Below are 17,649 nucleotides of genomic sequence, written 5' to 3' on the forward strand. Positions count from 1 at the left end.
CCGTTTGATTATCGCAAGGACACTGTCCTCAGGCCAGGCCCGGGCAGCCGTGACAGCACGCGTAACATCTGTGCAAGCCCGAGCCAGACCCAGTAGAATGTCTGCCATGAGTCTCTTCAGCCTGAACGCCTGTCTGCCTTTAGTTGGCATCTAAAGCCTCACTTCTCCGTTATCGCTGTAAAACCTGAGGCATTCTCAGATGAAATGTGTGTGTGTCGTATATCAGCCTTGCTTCTAAATGTTACCGTAGCAGGACCCGTGTTTTCAGTCGGAGGCATAAAAATGTTGTAATTCCCCCCAAGAAGCAATTGAGGTTTGAGGCTAGTATTAAGTTAATATCATTCCCCTGCACCTATAGAACCTTAAAAGATAACCAAATTCTAAGAAAAAAAAAAACAAAACAATGTACATAGGACTGCCTTGCTCCCTGCCAGCGGGTGAATCATGTTTCTCTGAGTAAAGGCACCAGAAAGAGCCTGGCTGAGTAGGGAAACCTTCCGGCTATAGTAGTGGGTACAGGGAAAGACAGAAGCTCTGCTGATCCAAGGCTAGACCAGCAGTCATGGCTCAGCCCTTTGACTTCTCTTGGCTCTCATTCCCAAGCTGATCTCACACTTCTGCCCTGACACATCTCATGTCCTTATGGCCAGAAATAACTGCTCTGCACATAGACACAAAAATAAATGAGAAACGCACACCGCTCCCAACAAACTTTGCGATCCAGGAAGTCAGGTCCGAGGAGAGCCACTTTAAACCCTGAGCGTTAGAAAGCTTACGGCAGGGACGAAGGCGAGGGAGAAGCTCTGGGCTAACGGTGGAACCTCGGCTATTTCAGTGACCCTGGGGAGAGGGTGAGGAGCCGAGAGGCAGCCGTGAGGCAAACTTTGCTGTGTAGCTGGGAGGCAGCGACCTGTTTTAAGCAGGAAATGAAATCGTCAGACACTCTTATGAGAACAAAGCGCGTTGCCTGCCGCTCACCTCACTGTTGGGGCAAGCCCAGACGGGGGCTTTGACTGTAGAGGCTCTGAGGTGACCTGGAGGTGAAGGCGCTGTGACTTGGTCAGATGTGAGGCTAAGGGGCAAAGGTGAGGGAGAACAGAAGATCTCTGGGGTGAGGGACTCCGCTCAGAGCTGCTCCTGCGCACACAGGGCACTGTGTCGGGGGGAAGAGGCCCCCAGACGGCGACTCTACTTAAGCTACCGCAGGAAGCCACACTGCAAGCACCGACAGTGGTCCCTGGCACATGCGCCTCGGTGGACTCCTCTGCTCAGACACAGATTGTGGACACACGAGCGTGCAAGGCGAGGCTGGGTCACTACGATGATGTCACTGGCAGACGCTGTGGTTCTGTTTCTCCTCTGTAAGTTCTAATGCATGATTTAAATTGTGAGTCCACTCTCACACTCTCACACTCACACACTCACACTCCAGGTCCAGTTCCGATCACTTTGCTTGTGACACGCTCTCCCTCACTACTCCAATGAGAACTTATTTTTCATAATCACTTTAGGGACAACATCACTGAAAGTGTTTTCACGATAAATTATGTCCAGTGTTTTCTATCATTCAGTAAATGCAGCAGGTTAAGATGAGGTGAGCGCTCACTTCAGTGCTCACTATATGTGGTCACACTTCCATGAGTGTGCATACACTGTATGTGGCACACTTCCATGAGTGTGCATACACTGTACACTGGTCTCACTCCTGTGAGTGTGCATACACTGTACACTGGTCTCACTCCCATGAGTGTACATACACTGCATGTGGTCTCACTCCTGTGAGTGTGCATACACTGTACACTGGGCTCACTCCTGTGAGTGTGCAGACACTCACTGTATGTGGTCTCACTCCTGTGAGTGTGCATACACTGTACACTGGTCTCACTCCTGTGAGTGTGCAGACACTGCATGTGGTCTTACTCCCGTGAGTGTGCATACACTGTACACTGGGCTCACTCCTATGAGTGTGCAGACACTGTATGTGGTCTCACTCCTGTGAGTGTGCATACACTGTACACTGGGCTCACTCCTGTGAGTGTGCAGACACTGTATGTGGTCTCACTCCTGTGAGTGTGCATGCACTGTACACTGGGCTCACTCCTGTGAGTGTGTATGCACTGTACACTGGTTGAGGTTAAGTCCCACTTATGTCTCCTGTTGCTTATTTTATGAGCTATGTCAATATTTCAATCTTCAAAAATATACAGATTTTAAGATCTTTACACACACTTGAAAGGGGACGTGAACAGCGGGAAAGGAGAGAGGAATTACTGGGAGTGTTTTTATAATTTGTAGACAAAAGTGGTAACTGTGAGAGTCAAAGTACATTAATTAATTGTTTTTATGGCATCACAGCAAAACAGTGCGTGAGTCTCTGGTGTGTACCTCAGTGCTGTAGGCGAGAGAGATCCACAGTAAAGAGAGCAAACCGAGACCTTCTCACGCACGAATGAAGTCAAAGCTTACAACACTACCTTGGCCGCTGGTGTGTTCCACACACGCCCAGCCATTGCCTTCCCCTCCTACCTGAGCCTCTCGAAATATGTAGGGCCCCAGGTCCTTCCTGTGCTCGATGATCTTCTGGGCTTGCTCGACTGGAATATCGATCTGTAAGGCCGGCGGGATACAGGAGTTAATGAAGCAGTTGATGATGGTGGTAATCTTCTTGTGGATGATGGATTCATCGCAGTGGGAGTGGCACAGATCCTGAACAAAACACAACCAGCGTGCTCTACAGTATATCCCAGGACTGTGCTTTGTCACGGCGCTCGGCGGTATATACCCCATAGCTTTGCCTTTCCTTCGGGCTCAAGAGCCTAACGCTCAGCCACTGAACCGGGATCAGTCTCCATGGAGGAGACACATGAGAGACACACTCAAACGCCATGACCGAGTCCTAGCAGAGCACTGGGACTGTGCTTCCAATAGGTTGTGGGTAGATATAAAAGCTTTCTGATGCTGCCACAGGAGGATTAGGTCTGCCTGATGTTGGTGAGCAAGAGCGCCCTTACAATTTATTTATTATGTACCCCACTCTGGTCACCCCATCCGCATGAATTACTCTCACAATCCCGGGAGCAAATCCAATGCTGGGGAGGCAGAATCTTCCGTGTGCTGATTGGCCAACAGAGGGTCACGACCACAGGCCGTGGAGTCTGGTTGCCCATGAAGCAGAGCCTCCTGGCTGAGCTTTCTCACCTCTTGATAGGACCCAGGAGACAGAGAGGGAGCAGGGGTTGAGGTTCATATCAACAGATGTCCTTCAGGGTCACGCCCTAAACACATCCTCAGCAAGGGCCTGTGCTTCTCAAAACAAGGCCTCCATCTAGTGACCAAGTATTCCCTTCACTATGCAAGCCCACGGGTCATTTCGTAGCCCAACCATCAGCTCCTTATTCCTTTTGGAAGGATTTTTAAGGTAATGATAGTACATTAAGTATACTATCTAGTTTTAAAGCCACAGTTGTAATAGATAGCTTGACTTGAATTACAGTTTTATGTCAAATTCTTTGCTTTGTAAATCAGCTGAAAGCAAACAATTTGGAAACTTCTGATTCTGGGCCAGAAATTAGCTAACATTTACTAAGTTCTCAGTGAGCACCAGCCACTGTAAGAGGAGATTTAGGAGGGCTGGAGAGATGGCTCAGTGGTTAAGAGCACTGGCTGCTCTTCCAGAGGTCCTGAGTTCAAATCCCAGCAACCACATGGTGGCTCACAACCATCTGTAATGGGATCTGGTGCCCTCTTCTGGTGTGTCTGAAGACAGCTACAGTGGACTTAGATTAAATAAATAAATATTTTTTTTAGAAAATGATGTCTTAGGATATTAAAGGAAGAAAACTCTTGGCACCAACCATGTAAACTTTTATGTAGGGTTTATCATATGTTAGGCAGAAAAATGCTTAAGATTAACATAACATTCTGTTATAATCAGCCTCCTTAATTTAGTATCAGCTCAGAAAAAGCCTGTTTGTACTGCATTGATTTGGTATGTTACCAACTGTTCTCTGCTCACGATTACCAGTAGAATTATAATTATTTGGTGAACTTGATTTATAATCATAAAATATAACTTGAGAAGTAAAAATAAACTTGCAGTATTAGAACATATTAATTCTGAGTGGTAGGATAAAACTTAGAATTTTAACTGACATCTTTTACCAAATTCTTGTTTTTGGTTTGTTTGTTTTTGAGACAGGGACTCACTATATACATACCTCTGGCTGTCCTAGAACTCACTTTATAGACCAGGCTAGCCTCAAACTCTGAGCTCCTCCTGCCTCTGCCTCTCGAGTGCTGGGATTAAGAGTTCTAGCCTTGTTAACTCTTACTTATTACTGAAGTTAGGAATTCTTCTGTCTAGTAAGCTTTCTGTGATCCCTTCAGCCAAGAGAGATGCCATCTGACCCTCTTCCCTAACATCCTGGACTCCACAGCAACTCTGCTCATTTTCCTGAGTGTGCCTTGATCACTCATTGTCTCTCTTTACCGAGGGAAACACTGTTTGGTCATTTCTGTATCCGTAGCATTCATCTTAGCCCTTTGTCAGGAGATGGAATCATCTTTCTGATTTTTTTCTCTACAGATATTCACATGAAGACAAATTTCATATGAAATCATGTTGTTGCCCAGTAACTAGGTTTAAGGAAATCAGCAGACAAGCATTGCTAACCATTCTCCTAAATTATTTTTATTGACTGTAGAGATGAATCATCTCAATGAATGACCCTGTTGTGGACTTAGTACTTTCTGATTCCCCATAATTCAGAACACTGTTTGCTCAAGCTGTCCTTGGCTGTCCCTCTCACTAGGATGGAGATCTGTGGCTGCCATTGGCTTTACTCATGCAATGACTTGGTTCAAAGTGCAGCGCTCTCTCTCTCTCTCTCTCTCTCTCTCTCTCTCTCTCTCTCCATGAGCTTCATACGGGATGTTTCTTAGCTTCTCTGTGACTTAGCATTTTCACTTGTAAAATGCTACTTACAACACCTTTGGTATCCTAGAATTCTTGTGAATAATAAACCCTTGATCACGAGAAAAGCATTAAAACAATCCCTGGCCGATGGGAAACGTGTGAACCACATCTGACTGTGATGTCTGTTACAACATTGGCTGGGGCATCTGGCTGGCTAGGTGGGTGTCCCCTCCCCCATGAACCTCTCCTAAGATGCACGTTGTGAAGAATGACCATTCTTCCATCATGGGCTCCCTTGCTCCAAAACAAGTTTTCAGAGTAAACTATTTAAGAGTTAGTTCAGCAAGGCACGGCCAGGTAGAATGCCTTGCAACTGCCACACTTCCTCAGGACCAGAAACAGATGCCAGCATTTCTGCTGAGACCTCCCTGACGCTCCATTTCAACTATCACCTACTCCAAGCTGAACTGTGCCCCAAAGACACTTAGATCACGAGAGCAGCTGCTTTCATGGATCCACAGTATAAAGCCATTACTGGGAGGCGCTGACTCTTGGGCCTGCCTAGAGGAAGTAGTTGGTCACTGGGGTTATTTTGTTGTATTTTTCTTCCTATGTTTTACCTGTCTGTCCTTCCTGTCTGCCAGTATCTTCTGTTCTTTTATACTCCGTTGGGCCTGATGGACTGAATGTCTCAATCCTCGTGCCAAAATAACGACTTTCTCTCTCTAAGTTGCCCTCTCATGTGTTTTGGTCATGCTGATATAAAGTTAGAGCGGCATTATTAATGCCACAGCTGGCCAGGTGTGGTAGCACATGCCCAGAATCCAGGCACTCAAGAGGCTTCCCTCCCTTAGGGTGTCTACAGCTCTGATGAAACACCGTGACCAAAAGGCATCTTGGAGAGGAAATGGTTTATCTGGCTTACACTTCCCGATTTGCTGTTCATCACTGAAGGAAGTTAGGATGGGAACTTAAAAAGGCCAGAAATCTAGAAACAGGAGCTAAGGCAGAGGCCATGGAGGGATGTTACTTACTGGCTTGCTTCCCATGGCTTGCTCAGCCTGCTTTCTTATAGAACCCAGGTCTACCAGCCCAGGGATGGCACCACCCACAATGGGCTGGACCTCCTCCATCAATCACTTCAAGCCTGCCTATAACCTGACCGTTTTTGAAGCATTTTCTCAGTTGAGGCTCCCCCCTCTTCAGTGACAAGTTGGCATCAAACCAGCCAGCACCACTGACCCCAACTTGACACACAACTGTGTCACAGTTAATCACTTTCCTTTGATATTTCCAGGATCTTACATTAATAAGATCACAATATAAAATATTCCAAATTTAAACACCTAAAAATTCAGTTTCTTTAAAAAGTTTCTCCATGACTCCCTTCACCTTACACTACCAAGTCCAGCTGCCAGCACGAGGACCCAGCTTCTGTGTACCGACTCTGAGGAAACATCTCTCAAAAGAGTTCGCCTCAGTGGTGCTGGTCTCTTATTAGTCACCTCTAACTTCCTAGCTCCCGTTAACTAGCATTGATTGTGCCAGTAAATCTATATTTTTACTTCAGTTACACCTGTTTAAGACAGGCTTAACTTGGGAGCCAACAGAAATCATTACTCTCCCAACTGAATGTATGCTCTTCCCGAGCTTTTGCAATGAGACAGAATAAGCCGATTGTTAGAAAATAAACCCACTCCCCTGGAAGCATTTAGGCATGGGCTATCTCCACCCCTGGAAGCATTTAGGCATGGGCTATCTCCACTCCCCAGAATAAGGCCTGGAACAAGCCGCCTGTGCACCTAACTCATCCGTGTGCTTCTTTGACTCTAATGTGGTGGCTCTCTGGCAGAAGGGCCTCCCTTGTTTGTCAGTCCACCTGAAATCTGTTGTCATGGTTACCATGGCACACTTGATGGGGAAGGACCCTTGTAGCAAGGTCTCTCTTATATAAATATACCAATTAGGGACATCTCCAGGGAAAGTGTGTGTGGTGAGTTTATAAGTGTGTGAGGTGGAGAACACTCTTCAGAAATGCAGTCGTTGGACCATACTACGAGTTCTTGTCTCAGAACCACAAATACTATCATTTGCGGGTCTCCCTCTTGCTCATCACTGTATAGCAAGGAGTGTGTCCAGACAACGGACGGTGAGTGTGTCAGTGGTTAAATACTAGCACGATGGAAATTTGCAGCATCAGGCTGTGTTACACAATTCCATTTGCTACAGACGTGCCCATCCCATCTTAAGGCCCCACCTCCTCAGACAGAAGTGGTTTTCTCCAGGTCCAAATACAATACCTTAAACTTCTGTACTTCTTGCCAGAAAAGAACTCCATTTTCCAAGAAATCTCCTTTCAGGGCCACAAACCGTTGGAACTGCGTCGCAGTGACTGGATTCAGTAACGCTTTACGGAAAGCAATAATCTCACAGGATGAAGATATCCACTTACTCTCCACAGGCTGTCCAAACAACACAGGAAATCAGACATGTTCCAAAAGTAGCAATCAAGTCCTTAATTAGACTGAAACCACCAACTCCCCCCCCCACACTTTTTTGAGGGGTTTTGTTTTGGTTTGGTTTGGTTTTTGATTTGGCTACGGAAATGGGTGCTGTGGATATAATAGAATCTGACAGCTTTTCCCCGGATTCTCTGCTTTTTTCCCCCAATGGCTCCATTAGTTTTAGAGACTAGGAAGAAAAATGACTGACTTACATGTAACTACATTGTTACAAAATTTTAATTGTCATCCAGTTCGGGAGCAGTGAGAAAAGCGGGCAGAATGATCATAATGCTATTGTTAGAGTTACCTTGTGCTTTATCGTGATTGAGTAATTTTAACTATTTCTTTTATTCTTTGAGATTATAATATTTTTAAGAAAAATCAAAAATGGTCTAATTTAAGTTGAAATTTTAGTTTAGCGCTATCCTGGTAAGATTATGTTTTTATATGGCATGCTTTTAACCCATTTTAGTAAAACATGCCCCTAATGAATAATTAATTACTCATTAACAAATCCATGTTGTATTTTTAAGATGGAAGCCTTGTACACTAGAGGCACACGCTCGGCCACTGAAATTCACCTATGGACTACTAATAATTTTTTTTTTTTGACATAGAACCTCATTCTGTAGCCCTGGCTGGCCCAGAACTCACTGTGAAGACCAGGCTAGCCTTACCTTTTCCTGCCTTTGACTCTTGAATGCTGGGATATTTTTGCTTTTTTCTTAATAATGAACTTCTTCTGACTAAAGATTTATTTTACATATCATAAAATCTAAAGTACCCATGGTATTTCAGTAACATTTAAATGGATCTTATCTATATCTCTTTTATATTGTAACAACTTTGGAGTAAACTTTAAAATATTTTACCCAATTAAAGTCACATTTATTTTTTTTTTACCCTCTTTTACCCTCTTAGATTCAAAAAGCAAATAGAGTTTATTAAATCTACCAAATGTGTGCATTGAGAACTGATCTCAACCCTGTTAGGTTCCCCCAAGTCACTGTCAGTAAGTAGGCAGCCATGCGAGGACACAGTGCTCCGAAGGCACCATTGTCGATGGACACGCTACAGCCATGACCAAATGCCATCGCTGACGGGGCATAAATAAGTCCCTCGTAACGAGTCACATGTGGCCATCAATACAAAAGTTGGAGAGAGTTTTGCAAGACATGCCCTAGGAACAGAGGGAAGATGAATTCCGCCCGGAGAGCGACCTTGACAGATGAGCCCTGAGCTGGGGCTGAAAGGGGAGAGCAACTCCTGGCCGTCTGGGTGAGATCTGGACCATCAGCCCAGGCACAGCCAGGGATGCCTATCACGGCCTTGTGAGGCACATGCCATGTTCTCTGGACAAAAACTTAAGACTCTCAACATCTGCTCCGTGTTAAGATTACAACCCTATAAATAGGAACAAGTATGGATTAAAGTGAGATGTTTATTTAAAACCCACTCAACAAAGACTGTTTTAAGACCTGACTCTTAAGACACTAAAACTTAGCCATTTAACTAAAACCTGTAATTTAAATAAATAGAAAATAATGCAAAATATAAATCATAATATAAAATATAAGCTCACTATACTTAGTATTTCAATAAAAATATAGCAAAAGCAAGCGTCGTAAAAGATCTCCTCCCTTCAAGAGGCAGATGGGGAAGAGAGCTTCCTCTAACACTAGGAGAAACCTTTATTTTTGCTCTAATTTGAATGGATCGCCTGGGTCTCAGTTTTCATGACCTCCGGAGGATAAATCCTCAGGAGCTTATAGACTCATTAACAGAACTATGTTCATCACACACGCTAAAAAGCACAATAGGCCATTATTCAAAAGCATCCCATTACAGTGGTTCTAACAATCTCCAGAAATACAGTTGCTGAAGTTGCTTTCGAGCTAAGCTGTAATTTGAAGTCCAGGGGGTAACGAAGAAGGATGTAAGGCGTTGGGGGTGCCTCATGTGATGTGTTCTTTCTGCATAATCCGCTCTTCTGATAAGTACACAACCACATGCTGTAAGAACAGCTAGTCTGACAAACCCAGACTTGGCATATATATATATGTGTGTGTGTGTGTGTGTGTGTGTGTGTATGTATATATATGTATATATGTATATATATATCGACATATAAATAGACACATATATGTCCCCAGTGTTGGGGACCAAACCTGGGCCCCAAGATCAATGTCCATGTTTAAAGGTCAGCCCTGTGCTCCATGGTTGAGAGGTCAGGAGCTCTGGGGAACAGGAACAAAACCGGCCTTCAGGTAGAGGTTTAGATAGTGATGGTCAGGACAAGGAGTGCGTGCGTGCGTGCGTGTTGGGGGAAAGAGTGTGTAAAATACTTTGACAGAGTGGAATTTATAAGCGGAAGAATATAACTACTTGCCTTCCAAACTCCAAGTTTCCTGTCATGCCTCTGCAGTAGAAGCTCATCCGCTATGTCCTTCATCCGTATCTAAAAGCAGAATCAATTATCTTATCAACATATTCAGGATTGCCAAAGTCGGAACTGTTTAGTATTTCAACAACTAAGAAATGAAGCCAAGATCTGGCTAGACAGGAGGGTGCCACTCAAGAGAAAGAGACTCAGAAAGAGCCGCAGTCAGTGTCTTGGGTGGTTTTTCATCCGTACCGTCACTGAGTGTGCACTGCTCTGAGTGTAGGCAACAGAGTGCATGTAAAACTGTCCTCACGTGAAATCAGAAGCCGTGGAGGTGATGGCAGTTAGAGCTGTCCTGCCATTTTGTATTTCCCATAAGTGCTTTTTGAGGAGAGACCAATGATTCATGGGAACACAGAAGGTGTGGCCGTCCTCTGTACCCAGCCATGGATACAATAACCTCAGGTGTGAGAGGTTCAGATAAGGAAGCTGAGTCTGTTCTGAGCATATACGGGTGTTCCCCCTTATGTTTATTTTTCCAGATGCTTTTAGCATTTGTAGTGTATTGTGATTTGATAAGTAAGCTAAAGATGATATAAAGTATAATGGGAAATGTGTGTAATCATATGCAAACACAGCCTCATTTTATTGAAGGCACGTAAGCATCTTCAGGTTTTTAGTATTCTATAGGTCCTCTCTGGATACCAAGGGACAACTGTATTGGGGGAGGGCTTGTGATTATGAATAATATCTCCCTTTTTAGGGTACTACCTCTGCCAAATTTATGCTGTGTGTCTTTCCTTCATTATCCATGACAGATCTTCCTAGCAGCTGATCTAAAAAGGCCAGGTCTGTGCATCAAAACAATACACAGCTGTAACCCTAACCTAACCCTAAGCCCAGGCTACGTGCATCTAGGCAAGCTCTAAACCCCAACCTTCTTGCCATGCTTATGTCTTTGTGACAGACACAGGCCAAAGGGACCTTGTCTTTCCTGCTACATTCCCAGGGCTATCCCTGACTCTCTCTCTACTAAAATTGAATGTCAATCCCCCCCGCCCCCAGCATCCTTCATGAAGAATTCCCACGGCTTTGCATCTTTTGGCTGAAGACTGCTAGAATCAGTTTGTTTGGTTGGCCACCAAAGAATTCCAAGTCAGGAAATGACTACAAGTTACAATAACATGGCTGTGGTGAAGATAAGAAAATGTGGTAAACGATATCAGAAGCCAAATGTTTCTTCGCCTGGGTTTGGAAAGAGAGCTGGAATCTCCCTAAAGTCAAAGACTGAGGAGTCTTTAGTTTTCCCAAAGCTTAAAAACATCTTGCTAAGCGAGTCAGCTCTTCCCCAGACTACACATTCTGTGTTCTAACTACACTTTTTTCCAGACTTGGTCAGCTCAAAACCAAAGGCTCTCTCCAGATTAAGTAGATCCAAGGAGTCTGACAAATTGAAAATAAGATAGAGGAACATTTTTCTTTTTTTCTGATCAGTATTAGTGACACGTGTTTAAAAATCAAAATTATGCAAGACCCATTAGCCTCTTTTACTGATGATGTTTTCAACAACCAAAGTAATATTTACTTCCTATAAATAAAATCAAAGCAAATGACAAACATGCTTTACAAAGTAAAAAATAGAAGTCCTCGCTCTCTAAATTAATTCTCTAGGAAGGTACTTCCAGAAGCCTTTATTTAATAAATACGAACATCCAGGAATACAGTGAAAGGATGTGCATGTGTCTGAGGTGCAGTGAAAGGATGTTTCCATGAACACAGGCTCATCCCCTCTGCATTGTCCCTCACCCTCTTAGTTTCTCAATAACTAACACTTTTCATGTCAGTGTGTGTGGACAACTCATTTTTATATTAAAACCACACTTTATGATCTTCTTTTATATGGGACTCTGAGAAGTTACTGTTAACTCGTTAAGTATTCTTCTATGTGACACTGTAACGAATAGCCTTGTATATATCTTTGCTCACCTGTGTGAAAATAACATTTAAAATATCAACTGCCGGCCAGGCCTATGTGGAGAAACCCTGTCTCAAAAAACAAAAACAAACCAAACTACAATAACAATAGCAAAGCCCAGTTGAACTAATAGGTATTATGTGAGTCCGTCTCTTTGCCAGGGGCCATGCTAAGGAACCCAGCACATATTGTATTTCTTGTCACTCTTGAGAGAGGACATCATTTTCTAGCTGTATCTGGGCCTGTGACTTGTAGTGATCCTCCTGCCTCTGCTTCCAGAGTCCTGGGATTACAAACATGTGTTTCCATGGCCTGGTGCAGTTGCTGTGGAGAGTCTTAGTTTTCAAATGAGAAAAGGAAACTAAAGAAACTCAGAAAGAAACCACAGATGTGGCCCACACGGGGGTCAGAAAATGAGAAGCCCCGCCCTTTAACCATTACTCACTGAAGGATTCCCGACTGGTCTGCCGGTACCCATGTTTCAGGTTTGGCTAGGTCCTGCCAGTTGCTATCCCAAGATTACACTGTTCATACCTTTATCTTCTGACGTGATGCGAACTGTTCACTCGAGAGAAACAGTGGCAGCCACACGTTTTCCAGCCTATTCAAGACGTGCTTCTGGACTTCTATCAGCACGGATGCATCGAGCTGCTCATGGAGAATCCTGCCCCAGCCACCGCTCAGAAGCATTATCTAGAGAATAAAACCAGAACAGAACCACATGCTTTTCTGTAAACCAGTAAACTCCATTCATTCATTCAAGTTTGGACAAGTGTCACCATTTCCATTTTCCGTAGAGCATCTTCTGGTTCTATCATGTAGTGGTGTGTGTACTGCTGGTTCATGTGGTTTTGCTTCCTGTGGAATACTAGAAAGAAGGAGTGAGGCTGAACTGTTGTTTGTTTCTGTGTCAGGGCCTCAGCAACAGACATCTGGGTTCTCTCCAGCTTCTGGCTATTATAAATATGGCTGCTATGAACATACTTGAGCATGTGCCCTTGTTATATGTTAGAGCATCTTTCGGGTATATGTCCAGGAGTGGTATAGCTGGGTCCTCAGGTAGTACTATGTCCAATTTTCCGAGGAACTGCCAGACTGATACCCAGAGTGGTTGTACCAGCTTACAATCCCACCGATAACGGAGTAGTGTTCCTCTTTCTCTACATCCTCACCAGCATCTGCTGTCACCTGAGTTTTTGATCTTAGCCATTCTGACTGGTGTAAGGTGGAATCTTAGGGTTGTTTTGATTTGCATTTCCCAGATGACTAAGGATGTTGAACATTTTTTGGGGTGCTTCTCAGCCATTCGATATTCCTCAGTTGAGAAGTCTTCATTTAGCTCTGTATCCCATTTTTAATAAGGTTACTTGATTCTCTGGAGTCTAACTTCTTGAGTTCTTTGTATATATTGAATACTAATCCTCTATCAGATGTAGGATTGGTAAAGATCTTTTCCTAATCTGTTGGTTGCAGTTTTGTCGTATTAACAGTGCCCTTTGCCTCACAGAAGCTTTGCAATGTTATGAGGCCCCATTGTAGATTCTGCATCTTGAAGCATAAGCCATTGGTGTTCTGTTCAGAAAATTTCCCCCTGTGCCCATGTGTTTACGGCTCTTCCCCACTTTCTCTTCTATTAGTTTGAGTGTATCTGGGTTTATGTGGAGGCCCTTGATCCAGCTGGAATTGAGCTTTGTACTGGTGATAAGAATGGATCGATTTGCATCTTATTTTTGTCAAAAATCAAGGGACCATAGGTGTGTTCATTTCTGGGTGTTCAATTCTATTCTATTGATCTACCTGCCTGTCTCTGTACCAACACCATACAGTTTTTTATCAAGATTGGTCTGTAATACAGCTTGAGGTCAAGGATGGTGATTCTCTCAGAAGTTCTCTTATTGTTGAGAATAGTTTTCACCGTCCTGGGTTTTGTGTTATTCCAAATGAGTTTGAGAATTGCTCTTTCTAAATCTATAAAGAATTGAGTTGGAATTTTAATGGGGATTGCATTAAATCTGTAGATTGCTTTCAGAAAGATGGCTATTTTTACTACATTAATTCTGCCAATCCATGAGTATGAGTGTTTCCGTCTTCCGAGGTCTTCTTCTCTTTCTTTGTCCAGAGACTTGAAGTTCTTGTCATACAGATCTTTCACTTGTTTGATTAGAGTCACTCCAAGACGCTTTATATTATTTGGAACTATTTTGAAGGGTGTCATTTCTCTAATTTCTTTCTCAGCCTGTTTATCTTTTGGGCAGAGAAAGGCTATTGATTTGTCTGGCCCTGTGCTCTACCCTGGCTCCCAGGAATGGCGCTACACGGTGTGGGAGGGGCTCTAACATTTCCCTCCACTGTCTCGGTAGCTATGACACAAGGCCAGTGAATGGTTCTTTTCAGAGTCCTGTCTAGACCTGATATTCATCCGACTGGCCCATTTGAGGAAGAAGAGTAAGGCACCGGATAGTCACGAAGGATCCTGGCCCAGGCGCTGGTGACGCACTCAGCAGCAGCAAACGGTTGCTGGGTTGTTGGGCAGTGGCAGGTTGACTGCCCTGTGGGTGCTTTTCTGACAGAGGTGGCAGCTGGCACAGGAGAGACTTGTGCAACAGCCACGCATCAGATCTGTGCAGACAGCAAAGCAGACAGAGCTGGTGAGTCTGTGGCTTGAATCTCCACAGCATCTCCGTGTCCCACTTGTGGCCATTTCTGAGTGCAAATTACCACAGTTTCCACCTGTGTCTGTCAGTCGTCTGCTCCTCTTTATTTAGTTCACCTTTCAGGAATAAAACTTTTTAAAAGTACTAATATTTTCTATTAAAACAAAGCAGAAATATCGTCTCCTTGATATTAAATAATAATAAAAACACAATTGCTTTTTTCTTGAACACAAAAACCCTAAGTTGCTAACGAGAGAGCAAAGTGGCTTCAAACTCCAGTGAGGAGCAGGAGGCTCGGTATAAAATGTGTTGCAAAATCCCTACGTTTAACATAGGTAGAGCCAAAGGCCAGCGTGTAGGAGTCACTCACAAGTGACGGTGACTTTCCCACCGGTGTCTACATTCTTAGCATCCCGAATGTGCTGCGTGTTCCCACAGTAGTGTCAGATGCCAGGGAGCCTCACACAATGGAGCACAAGCCAAACAGCAGACAAATGCTTCCCATGTGTTTATCCCAGACATCTGCTTACCGAGATTCCCAGCCACGCCTCTATCACGTCCCAGGTCTGTATCTCTGGGAACTAACAGGAAGGCAGGCATTTTGCCATCCCTTCTAAAACTGTTTGCCCTTCTTTCTCAGCTTTTTGCTCCTTTCACCCCCCACCAAAGGGGGACAGTTTGTCGGTCTGATTGCCTGTACTGTTAATAGGTTTCTTTGATGAATTTAATATTAATCTGTAATGTGAGTACACTGTCGCTATCTTCAGACACACCAGAAGAGGGCATCAGATCCCATTACAGATGGTTGTGAGCCACCATGTGGTTGCTTGGATTTGAACTCAGGACCTCTGGAAGAAGTCAGTGCTCTTGACCTCTGAGCCGTCTTCCCAGCCCTCTGTTTTCTAAATATAAACCACTATGACCATGCATCTTTGCAAACTTGTAAATTTTTTTAAATGCAAAGTATTTTGTGCTCTTTAAATAGTAAAACAAGAGCAAAAGCAACCCTCACACTAAATTTTCAAAAGCACAAGTACCAGGACTTACTTCATAGATCACATGTGACAAGACGCTTGAGCCTCAGTGGGTCACAGCCCAGTGACCCTGTAACTGGTGGCTTTGTTATCAGAATCTGTAATCAGGGCCACAGCCACAGTGAAGTGCTTAACCCTGTGTTCACAGTCTGTGGAACGTCTCTAGGCTGGGCGTGATGGTGCACTCTCAATCCCAGCACTATGAGGCAGGTGGATGTCTGAGTTTGAGGTTAGGATGGAATGGAGTTCTAGGATAGTCAGAGTTATATAGAGAGACACTGTCTCAAAACACAAAACCAGAACCAGACAGACAGACAGGAGGGGTGAGCCACCCTTTTTAGGACAAGATAATCATAAACAACGTTTTCAAAGATCAAATGCCTTTTGAGGTTAGCAGGTTAAGAGAAAACAGAGGTGGCTCAGTGGTTGATACTTGTCACCTGTCTACTGTCCACGTGGCTCCACACTTGCTCCTGAGCAGCCACAACAGCCCCTGACATTTTAAAGCACACACACAATGAGAAATGCAAATCATGTGGGGCTGTGGTTGGACCCCCAAATTTGTGAACACTGCCCTAATACAGTCCCAGATGCGTGCCATTTTAGCCAATAAAGCAACTTTTAAATTATGTACTTTAGATGTGTTACTTGAGTGAACTTTACATGTCTGTAGATACTCACAAATACCTTAACCAGAGTGTTCCTCCAAAAAAGGCAAAACAAAAGGAAAAGAGACTGTCCTGTTGTTGACTAAAAGAAAGGACTGCTTTCACACTTCAAACGAAGTGTGCCGACATACCTGGTTCTGTTGATGCAAAGAAGCTGGACTTCTGGGTCCGAAGAAGTATTTTTTATTAAGGTATTTGTTTTTAATGTATATAGATTTTGCCTCTCTTTGCTTTTGATCTTTAAAAGCGATTCTTCGGAACAGTTCGATGTCTATCCAACACATAAGGTCGATGCTGGAAAGAAAGTAGATTCCTTCTTAGTGATTCCTCTCCATTCGGTTAGTCAAGCTGTCTGATTAGCTAACTGTCTGGTCAGACCACGGAACCAGAGAACACAGCACAGCCTCACCCTCTGCTGCTGCTACATTCTCAGTCCTTGGTAAATCTGACCGGGGACAGACGTGACCTCTCCCTCGGTCACTGGAGGTGTCTCGGAGTGTCCTCAGTTTCAAATATGGGGGACATGGCACACATGTGTCATGCGGTTTAACAAAGGGGCCAATTTAGAATAATCCTCATCTTAATGAGGAGAAAAGGTAACGTTTGGCCCTGAGTTCAAACCAGTTTGCCTTAAGGCGAGAAAGAAAAATATGATTTAAACTGCAGTTTAGAGAACTTTATGTTTCCAAAGCTGCAATGTTTGATTCATATTAGTTAATAAAACTGAGACGCTTCCCAGAAATTCTAGCGTGAACCGCAGAAAGAAGGAAAAAGGCTGTTTTTCAAGCTGGCTGGTGCCAAAAATCCCAACAAACCCTGCAGAGCTGCTCAGGATGCCACTGGGAGGCTACGGCAGCCAAGTCACCTAACTAGACGGCAGACAGTCTTCTTCAGTCTTTGCTGACGCAGGTAAAGGTGTACTAGCAAGCCAGTTACCACGTGAATCAAACACTTCTTGTTCCTCACCCTGAGGAGTGAGACTCGAGAAACTGACGGAAGTGTTCAAATTCCAGCTTGTTGTTAAGCAGATCACTGAAGGTAAAGTCTTTGTATTCCTCAGGAACATTGAGCCAATACTCGGTTTGCTTAGAGATGTTTGAGAGCGACGGCAGGGCCATCGCGGATCCGGTGTCCTGGTGACAAAGCAGGTCCACAAATTGTTTAGTTTTAAACAGAGAAACTGACGGGAAAATTCACTGTTTGGCCAAGGCCAGCTAGCACTGGGTAGAGCTGGGTAAGAAAACTCCATGCTTACATTCTGAAGCTCAAATTCTTTTTAATTTCTATTTATTATATATAAGTACACTGTCACTGTCTTCAGACTCACACACAGATTTGATTGTGAGCCACCACCATGTGGTTGCTGGGATTTGAACTCAGGAGCTCTGGAAGAGCAGTCAGTGCTCTAACCACTGAGCCATCTCTCCAGCCCTGAAGCTCAAATTCTTTCCTATTGCTTTTTACCCCATTCCTTTTGCATGAATACTTAGTAAACACTTACTAGGAATAAACAAGG

General features: G+C 44.0%; 1 protein-coding gene across 1 annotated transcript in view; it reads right to left on the reverse strand.

Moving 5' to 3' along the window:
* The window catches only part of RGS22 (regulator of G protein signaling 22), a gene marked incomplete at both ends in the record, with an annotated part of 138,470 nt that overhangs the window by 52,787 nt on the left and 68,034 nt on the right, over positions 1-17,649 (reverse strand). The window contains 6 exons of the mRNA XM_080909406.1: positions 2,527-2,706; positions 7,216-7,377; positions 9,809-9,877; positions 12,312-12,470; positions 16,265-16,427; positions 17,100-17,266. Coding sequence (XP_080765532.1) covers positions 2,527-2,706; positions 7,216-7,377; positions 9,809-9,877; positions 12,312-12,470; positions 16,265-16,427; positions 17,100-17,266 — 900 coding nt within the window. The remainder of the gene's footprint in view (positions 1-2,526; positions 2,707-7,215; positions 7,378-9,808; positions 9,878-12,311; positions 12,471-16,264; positions 16,428-17,099; positions 17,267-17,649) is intronic.

This window comes from Micromys minutus (genome assembly GCF_963924665.1).
Source record: "Micromys minutus genome assembly, chromosome: 33".
Taxonomy (NCBI): Eukaryota; Metazoa; Chordata; class Mammalia; order Rodentia; family Muridae; genus Micromys; species Micromys minutus.